Source organism: Solea senegalensis, linkage group LG2 (genome assembly GCF_019176455.1).
Source record: "Solea senegalensis isolate Sse05_10M linkage group LG2, IFAPA_SoseM_1, whole genome shotgun sequence".
Lineage (NCBI taxonomy): Eukaryota > Metazoa > Chordata > Actinopteri > Pleuronectiformes > Soleidae > Solea > Solea senegalensis.
Genome location: NC_058022.1, coordinates 29,753,166 through 29,763,610, shown reverse-complemented (window position 1 = coordinate 29,763,610; position 10,445 = coordinate 29,753,166). Strand labels below are relative to the sequence as shown.

Sequence of the window (10,445 nt, the reverse complement as noted above, 5' to 3'; positions counted from 1 at the left end):
AAAGGTCAAATATGATTTTTATTTGTTTCTACCTTTGATTGAATGACAAAGGTGGATGAACAGACCTCATGGAACATTAAAGCCTAAATGGTAAAGTCTTCTAAAGCCATGAGCTCTGTAAGAACTCCATCTCTTTTTGAAATGCACTGTGGTTAAGTCACGGTGGAATTAAACGGCCTGACAGCAGTTCATTCTACACAGAACTACATTTATGGCTAAAACACAAATCCAAAGTTTAGAGGCCGCGAGTCGAGACACTGACTTTAGCACTTGACGTAATGAGATCCTAAAAACGAGTACTGCATTGCTTCTGATGAAGGCTTCCTTCAACTTGTCACTTTGGTATTGCATTTATACATTACAACATTCTGCAAGGAAACAAAATGTACAACTGCATAAATATAAAATTCTTCCATGTTCACTGATAACCGGGTATGTACAGCAAAATGCTGTCATGAGTCCAGCAACAAAAATAATAATATATATAAACTTGTTAGCACCACTGGCCGTTACAGCAGGCTAAATGCTGGACACACAACTCTACATTCAAGGCAAAAAAAAAAAAAAAGATCAAAAGTAAAAGGCTTGAAACCAAGTCATAAAACCCCTTCACACATTTTAAGTGATTGAACAAGCACAAAAAGAGAAAAAGGCAAAGTAAAAAGAGTCTCCCTTGATCAAAGGTAAAAATGAACACAAAGACGAAAGAAAATTCCCTGGAGTGAAGCTTTTTCTCTTACACAGGTAGCAGAGTGTACCAAGCCAAACTATTTCAATAATTAAATAAGTGGAGTGTGTGTTCATGTCCGACACACACGCACATTCACACACACACGCACACACACGCACGCTCAGTCACACAGCTAGAGTTTGCTCTCGGAAAGTGAGAATGAGGTGATTTAAGAGAAGCTGAGTTTGACTAATGCGCACTGCAGAAATATCTACCAAAGCCACACGAGGCAGCAATACACAGAGGGGACACGCGGTGGAATTACACTTTACAGTCAGCGATGAACAAATGTCCCATGGCTTGTGGAAAAGTCTCATTTACAGCAGAATAAATATTTATTAGGCCTATTGCTACTCTTCCTCTAAATTACAGTCTAAATGCGAGAAGTGTAGAAGCGAGTGATGAAAGCAGTAAGTTTACACATCATTTTCTCCTTTCGTTATTCATTTAAAGACTAGTTGTGATTGACATAGCCGCTAAAACCTACACCCCCCCACTATTCATCTCCTACAGTAGATTTAGCTAATGACTAGAGACAGGACGGGCAAGGATGGCGATGGCGGTCAGACAAAGTACTATGGTTCTGATGGCAGTCATAAACCATTGACCTGGAACTTGATGTCAAAGCGTCCCTGGTAGCGGTCCTTTTCGCTGTAGTCAATGTTGTCTCCGAACACTTTGCACTCGATGCGTAGTTCCATGTTTCGGGTCAGGTTGGTGAACTGCAGAGCCACCAGTGGCTGCAAGTACTGAGGGTGCAAAAGCTTCCCGTAGTAAGGGTAATACTGTAGAGGGAAGCCCTCGCCGATGCCATAGTACTTGATTTCTCCGATTTTACCGGCATCCTCCTCTCTCTGGAAGCAAACACACGAGAGTTAGCACAAATGTATTTAATAACATGGGCAGATTTGTTCAAAAAGAAGAAGGATGTGACACTGTACAATGGCAACAACAAAAATAAATCAATAGTAAACCTCTCTTACCTTGTTGGTGCAATAGATGGGGATCAGATTGGGCTGCACCTTGGGTTGTGCCTCTTCAGGGATGCTATCATTTGTGCTAGGAGCCTGAAAATAGATGAAAGTGAAGGACTTTGGGAGGAATCCAAAAACAAAACACTTTGCTGCAATATGTAGTGTCCATATATTTCATGTCAAAAGTCCAAAAACCGTTAAGCAACCACTTCTTATCAGGGCATTATCATTATGGCAATGATAAATTGATTAGTAATATAAGTATTAGCATTTCAATAATCTGTTTCAGTTTTCCAATCATTTCAGTTTCATGAATGTGGATATGTTCCGTTTCTTTGCTCCTCTATGAAAGTAAACTGAATCTTTAGTTTGTTTTCCCTAGTGAAGATTTGGATTTAACGCATTGTTTCAAATTACCCTTGGAAAGAAGTTCACGATCCTGTTGAGTTTCACGATTACGCAGGGCTTGCCTTCCTTGAAGCCAAACTCGGTGTCCTCGAGGCCGGAGCAGGGTCCCAGCAGGGTCCTGGGGAAACGGCAGGCCTTCCTGACACCCACATCCATTTCCAGGTCGCCTCGGTTCTTGTATTCAGCAGGGTGCTCTGGACATGGGAGTGAAGGGTTAACTGTTGTTAATCTGTGTTATCATTGATGGGATACCTTTCAGTCTCAGGGCTGCCACAGTAAACCTAGGAGAAACTTTTCCAATATTCAACGACACTTTCAGTCAGTACCCCATCATAAAACCTACCTCCACAGTCCTCAAATTTCATCTGGTCTTTCTGGCCTTCCTCATCATACTTTGACATGAAATTCTTCAATGCCTTGGTGTAGGGCAGGTAGGTCTCAGGGTCTCTGGGGTCAAAGGCCATTTCAGATTTTTCTGACCGTGGGGTGTGTGAAAGGCCTGCAGGAAAAACACATTTGTCACTTGACATTCTAAACAGTTTCCTCCTCTCTGTTATTGTTTCTCCAACACTGTTCAGTAGATACAGAACGTCCGGTTGAGCTGTTGGGTCAATTTTCTTCTCTGATCACTTATAGTCTACAAATCAAGCAACTTAATATACGTTGACCTAGATTCCAAGTCAAAAATGCTTAAATAGAAACCACACAAGCACATTAAAGAAAAAAGGTTTAATGCCCTTTTTGTGTCACTGGCTATTGCTCGGAAACAACAGCTTCCTCCACTGTTTTCAACACTTGTTCCTTAAGCCCAACTGGCCTCCTCCACCATGGAAACCAGGCTGCAGTGTACACACGGTGAAGGCTGCACGGGGACCATAGCGAGCAGACATATGAACAATTAATTTCCAAAACAATACACAGACACAATACCTGAGACCAGATTGAGCACATGTAGGATTTCAGTAAATCAGTGACGCCAACTTTAACAAACTCTTTTATATTTACAACCAGGTGTTTGTCATTAAAAAGTCTAATTAACAAGGTGACGGTGTGGGCAAAAAATAAAATATCATATACATAGTAGAAAAATAACAGGTGTCAATCAACAAATTAAATAACCCCATTAATTTGGGTGTTGTGTGTTTTTTGTCTTATTTAAACAAGTGTCTGCAGACAGACATTCTGACAAATGGGAGGTGGGACTTCTTACCAGGGGGTGCGACTCTGTCCTGCCAGGTAGGCTTGTAATTGCTTATGGTGAGCAGCAGGGCCTGGATGGTGCCGATGAAGATGCCAGCCAAGCAGCCATAGAAAACGAGATAGAAGATGAAAATTTTGACTGTGAAAAAGAAGAGAAAAATAATAATTAGAATACTAAAAAACAACAACATACTGCTGCCAAGCACATCAATATTAAATACACTAGTTTCTTGTTTTTTTACTAATAATTGCACTTGTCATACTTGTTTCACAAGATGTCAGTGAAACACATAGTACTGTTCCAATTTTCAATAATGGCCAAGTCACTACCAGTTCTGACTTCTGATCTTAATTGAATGCACCACCTAGAATTAGCATGCGATCATGGGAATTGGTTGTCTGTTGTCTTGTTTGATTCTCCGGTGTGTTTACAGCAGAACATGCAGAAAACAGCAATGAGTAGTTGTAATCCATTAGTGATGAACACACACACACACACACACACACACACACACACACACACACACACACACACACACACACACACACACACACACACACACACACACACACACACACACACACACACACACACACACACACACACACACACACACACACACACCCACACACCACACACACCACACACACACAACAACCCCCTGTGAATCAATCTCACAGTCAGTGAAGAGGATGACGTTATTAAAAAGGTGACCATAGCAAAACTGTTTGTTACCTTGAATATAAATACAGATTTCTATGGATTTAAAGAGTGCTGGAAACTCAGCATAACGTATGACCTTGGTCATGTTTTTCGAGACAATCGCGTGTGATCGACGGGATCTAGTAGTATGCAAACTTCATAGGAGACAATCAATTATGCAATTAAAAGGTTTCCTCCGTTGACATCAAATGGTACCGAGTGACTCATAGACGATTCACAGAAACTGGCTGATCTATTATGCTCTCATGTGTGCCAAGATGACAGGTACACTGAGCCTCAGTGCTCCTGATACCACCAGTTCAGCTTACTGTAGACAGTGACAGAAGGGGAAGGGGGCAGAGTTGTCGATGTTATTATAAGGAGGTGTAAAAAAAATGCTAGATTATGAAATTGTGACAGGACAAATTACACTGTGGTGAGCCACCAAATTTGACCTTAAACACCACATGAAGGAGCAGCAGCTCCAACTTTATAGAGGTTAGTGTTGTATTGGTTTAGTTATTCAGCATGGCACTCAAAGGATAATAGAAAACTTTAAACGCCCTTTGATAAGAAAAGGTGCTTCCCGTCCACCACTTTGACTCAGTGGAATGATATTATCTGGGAATCTAGAGTGAGAACTAGGAGCACTTCTCTTATACTTGACAGATTGTTGGCACATTTGGAAAAAATGATTCCCAAATGAATGCTAAATAATTGAGGGAGTACATGAAAGGTGATTCATATCTTTTGAATCTCAGTGGACAGTAGCAATTATATGTGTTTTCCATCTCCACAGTGTATAATTAATTGGTTTACACAAAAGGTGATCAACTTTGCCATTGCCACAAAGAGCTGGTCTTTGTTTTTTTTTCCTCCATTAAGATGTGTTAAATGTCACAATCACGGTGTCAACGACCAACATGCAAAAACACAATAGAAGAAAGCACCATGAAGAGCACTGGCAGTGCCACAGTGGTTACACTGTGATATCTTTCTCTTCACATATTCTTTCAAATTCAGCAGCAGGTTTAGGTTATTTAGGGCACTGCTTGAACAGTGCAAATCATAGTGTCATACTGGAAAATTGGAAATTGCTCATGCGTCATTGTTTTCGAAGGTCCCATTTTCTGCCACTGCAGACTAGAAGGTTAAGGTGCTTATGGCTGGGTGGTGTGGGTGACAGGCAAATCAGGGGCAGAATTTATGCATTTCTAAATAAAGCTGAGTAGTGCGAATGTAGCCTGACAAAAAAATATGTAAATCCGGGCATGGGGTCTGTTGGTGGCAGCAACATGGCATATGGCTCTGCAGTTAGAGCCTAGGGGGCAGAAGAAGATAACGAACATGTAACAGCGTTGACCACAGAAGTCGGAGCTAAACCTGCTCCAGTGTTTGAAGCAGGACAAGAAAAATGTGACTGGACATAGTTGACTTAAATGTTGTCAGTGAGACATTTAAATATTACATATAAATATTTATTTTCCTCCATTCATCCCCACTGGTTGATGCAGCTACACCAGCTCTGTGCATGTCAGTGGGACACGAACATACCAACACAGCTTTTGACTCCACTATCAGTGTAAGGAAGCACAAAGGCAGCATTCATGATAAAACTGTAACAGTGACAGCCATTGTCTTTACATATTTGCAGGAATTTTGTTGTAAAGCCTGGGCATGCTTGTTGGTAATCACCAAAGGCACTGTTGTCCTCATTCTAATCAATTTTTAGCACCAAGACGCTGCAGCAGAGCGTCACAAACCCATTATCCATACAAAGAGGTTATGCGTGAAGCTCGGATAATGTTAACGCCTGCAGCTACGGCGGCCTATACATTTAGTCAGTCGGGGGTTTTGCTACATGAGGCAATGTCAAAAAGGTCACAGCTCCTGAAACGTTAAGCACATGACACGTCGTTTGAGTCCGTTAGACTGAAGGACGTACTGTCAGCGTGTGAGTGTGTCCTCTGGTTATTGTAAACCAGGCATATCTGTAGCGCCTTATCTGAGCTGCAGATGAGTCGGAGCATAAACATGATTCATGTTTCAATAAAAAACAATGTATTCGCTCTAAACTAGGTCTGGGCAATTCATTATTTTCAGACTAAAACTGCAAAGCAATTCAATCACAAACTCACTTTAAGACATGCGTTATGCAATGCATCTGACCCTGGCTTAATACATTACTGTCAATGATTTACAGATTCATGGCATTTGTCCTCGTCATGCTCACTATAATCCTGAGCCTTGAGAGAAGGGACGACCCATTTACATTTCAGAGATTATTATTATCACATTAGATCAATCACGTATTTTGAAATAAATGCTCTTTCTTACAAAATTGTAATGCATAAACCTGAATTAATATTTTGATTGTATCTCAATTGATGATGGTTCTTCAAAGTTGAAATCTACAGTGGTTATGTAACTGAAGCCTGACCCTGAAAAAATAGATTGTTATCAATTTGCCATAATTACACACTCTTGTTGTTTGGTTCAGAAAACTGTGAAACATGTCCAACAGTATTTCCCCAAACATCCTCAAATGTCAAGATAAGTAAAGGAGCAAAGAAACTGGATATATATTTTACATTTAAACAATGCATACACAAATGTGTTACATTTGAATAAATTAGTGATAATATTATTAATAACAATAATAATAATAATAATAATATCAGCCTAATTAATTGGGTATACATTTAAAAGAAGCCGAAATCTGACATAATAGTTAGCAATTAATTAAGTACTTAATCGATCATTGATTAACTGTTGCACCTTCCGCACGGGCGTGCGCATGGCACACCTCCTACATGCATCAGCATTTTTCGGATGACCTCAGAAGGACGAATGAATCCAACCCCCCCTTCTTCCTCCTCCTCATACATCAGCCTCCTCATCGGTAACTCCTGCTGCACTAACGCACCGCGGCTCAGCTCACGAACCGACATCACGTCACTGGGACAACATTTTACCCAGGTGTGAGCGTCTCGCCGCCGCTGCTTCACACTGGGAGGGGGGGGGGAGAGAGGAGGCGGCACCGGGTCGGGGCTCGGGCGCGCGCTGCAACTGCTGCCGCCGCTCGGGGAAACAGGAGAAGAAAGGTCGGGCAAGTTAATCAGCTGTATTGTTCATGAGATCACACAGTGACATCTGATCACAGGAACCCGACACGGATCGATAGTCCCCTTCTCCATTTCCGAGCAGGCCCCATCTTTCGATCACCTTGGCTCACCTTGGACTATGATGCATTTTTAACCCTTCACACTGCCCGTACCAGAAGAAAAAACTGCAAAAAACAACAACTTTATCCCAAACGGAAGCAGCTGCTGAGAACCAGATCCGCACCACGGCGTCTAAATACTTCACAACAAACAGCACGACTATTTTAATGAACAATTCTGTTACCATCACGATCACACGACCGTTTCTTTTTTTTGTTTGTTAAAACGGGCGTTTGCAGAGCAGCAGTAGTGTCCACAGAAAGCGGACTAAGCCGCGGGGTTTTTTTCTCTGTTACACCTGTTTGTTCCTAAATGCAGCAAAGTCAAATCAAACAGGTGGCTAGAAGCACGAGGCAACCGGCGCGCGCTCCCGCCACCACAACACGCGCTTACATTGTATTGTATTTATTTTTTTTGTAATTCATTTGAAACCACCAGTGCCCGGTCAGTTAACGCCGGTCATACTCACACCAACTTCCACCGGTACGACCGAGCAGTTCCCTGGTCTCCGAGTTCCAAAAGAACTTCTTCCATCCGCCATCTTCTTTATTTGCAGGCATCTTGATTTATTTCCCCCTGGTAACGGTGTTCTTTCCCGTAGCTCCGTGTGGCAGCTGACTCCTAGCTCGTCGCAGAGGCACCCAGCTCGCTCCGCTGTCAGACTCCCCTAATATAAACCGTTCCTCCTCCGACTCCGCCCGAAACTCCCGACAAGTTACCTAGAGGGAGGGCGGAACGGCGGCGGCTAATTGGGGAGCGCGGCGGCCGTGCGTAGCTCTGACGTCACGAAGACAGACAGAGAGCCTATACAGGAGGACGTTTGGTTTTTACACATATCTCAGCCTGGTTTAAAGAAAGCGCTCTCTCTCTCTCTCTTTCTGTGTGTAACGAAGCACAACGTTGAAAGGCTCAATCCCATTTTTCCCTAGCTTTGTTCCTCATCCCCTTTTTGACCCTTGAAACTGTGACAAGGGGGCACACATGACCCAAATTCTCTATCAGGGCTTGAATTAAAAAGCCGCTCATTTATGCTGTTTTACAGAGCACTAAAACAAAAAAACAAAGAAATTACATTTCCTCTTGTTGGTGTGACTGATGAGAAAAAACAAAGAAACCCTCTGGTTCACAGCATCTTTTTTTGTAAACATCAGAAGCTTGTAATTCAGTGTGACTGTTCAGGTTAAGTTGCTGCTTGCCATCAATTACACCAAGTCACATGCAGGATGCCAGATTACAGTGCACCAACCTACAATTCTGAATACAGTCGCTTCCTCTAAAACAATCATTATTGTTTCATCCCCTTCACTAACACAACTGAGCTGATTTAGCTGAAGCCTGTGACTCTCTCTCTCTCTCTCTCACACACACACACTTATCGGTTCCCAGTATAACTCGGTGGGTGTCCTGGGTTGTTGTATGCAGTGGATCCCCCATCACACCACAGGGATAATAAGCTCTAGTTACACAACATAGCCAAGTATACACACAGTTGAAACCTGTATATTTATCCTGTAACCCCCTCTCTAAAGCCAGGCCCAAGGGCATTTCTGCTGCCAGTGCCAGGGGGCACACATGACCCAAATTCTCTATCAGGGCTTGAATTAAAAAGCCGCTCATTTATGCTGTCTTACAGAGCACTAAAGGACTCCAGCTCATAAAGGCTGCAAACAACTCATTTGAATGAATTTCTTCATGGTTTAAGGTTTAATTTGCAACAAAAAAAACCAAAAAACACCGCATTGTCTGTGTCACCAAAGTTTCCCAACATAAAACAAACCCTTCACTTGCAATATCTCACAGTCAGCATTTTTTTTCTTGCTGGAAACTAAAGTTTACAAACCACTTACTCTCCCACACCAAAATCCAGAGAGAAAATCCATGTGTTTTAGGGGGACTCTAAGTTTGTGTCACTAAATCCAAATGAAGAATTTTAAACACTGAAGTCACAAAATAACACGTTTTTTCTCACTGATGGAGGTAGCAATGGATCCTACAGCAGCTGTGTGCCTTGGTGTAAAACTGTTGAGCCACTCAAACTCCAGGTTCCAGTCAAAAAAGACTGTCTAAAGTTGTGAGAGAAAGCAGCACAACATATACTAGTGATATTAATTTATTTATTATTTAAGCAGGCATAGATTTTAGTTGGTGAGCCTGTCATTAAGTGGCTAAAATATATTGTGTATTTCAGTAAAACACTTTAAATAAGAGAACACCATTGTCCCTCAAGCTTACACATCCTTCAACTTCACATTCTTGTCTCTATGTGTGAGCTGCATGTGTGAAATGTGTGTGTTTATGCAAGCATGTGTGAAATCGCTCAGCAATGTGCTGCCTTCTGCGCTCTTTAGAGCTGTGTGTGTATGTTTGAATGTAAACATACATGTGTAGGTAGGTGTGTCACGTCACGTGCTGGGTTTTAACCTTTAAATATCACCTCAAGGACAAAATATGTCAAACCTACAGCCTGCAATACTACAAGTCTCATCTTTCCACGATACCCTGAAATCCAAAAATTTCCCTGTGCCACATAACTCATCAACTCATGTGTCTAAAACCTGATAAAACACAACAGATTATTTATTCTTTTTATTGACAAAAGTTAATCTAACTTCCACTTTTCATATTTTAGATGTTTTGAAGCTTTTATCTCCATTTTACTCACAATCTTTAACTCAAGTATTCCAACAGGTACATTAGACAGGATTTTGTTGGCTTTATTGGTCAGTAAATATAATCATCTTCCAGCATAATCTAAGAGACAGAGTGAAACTTCTTCACCCCCTCTTACATGTGCACCAAATCTGTAGTTTCACAGGAGGCTTTGAAGAAAAACAGGACAGTGCATTAATTGTTTCACTGCATTTGCTCTGCAAACAGCTCCCTTCTGTTGGAATAATCGTCACTCCAGCACCAGCAACAACCTTCCACACTTCAAAGAAACATAAAAAAATAAATAAAAAAGAGTTGGACAATAAATGCAATAAAGCATGTGTCAATGTCAGCAGAGAGTTTCAGAGACGGAGAGATTGCCTCAGGTTATCTGTTTAGTATGAAACGAGCACATTTCATCTGAACACAACAGAGAGCTACAATCCCAAATCACTAATATTTTAAATTGTGGATACAACTCAACAATCAACTATTTTCCCAGTGATCCCGCATACTGTAATTTGACCAGTTTATGTGACAGGATGCAGAAGAAAAAG

General features: G+C 41.5%; 1 protein-coding gene across 1 annotated transcript; it reads right to left on the bottom strand.

Annotated features, from left to right (window-relative positions):
* Window positions 1-7,921, bottom strand: LOC122765117 (sodium/potassium-transporting ATPase subunit beta-233-like). Its single transcript, XM_044019219.1, has 6 exons — window positions 7,709-7,921; window positions 3,323-3,451; window positions 2,456-2,611; window positions 2,122-2,306; window positions 1,714-1,797; window positions 1-1,584 (listed from the first exon to the last, which is right to left on the bottom strand). Exons 1-6 carry the CDS (start codon window positions 7,797-7,799, stop codon window positions 1,324-1,326), a joined length of 906 nt encoding a protein of 301 aa, XP_043875154.1. The 5' UTR covers window positions 7,800-7,921; the 3' UTR covers window positions 1-1,323.
* Window positions 7,922-10,445: the final 2,524 nt, after the last annotated feature.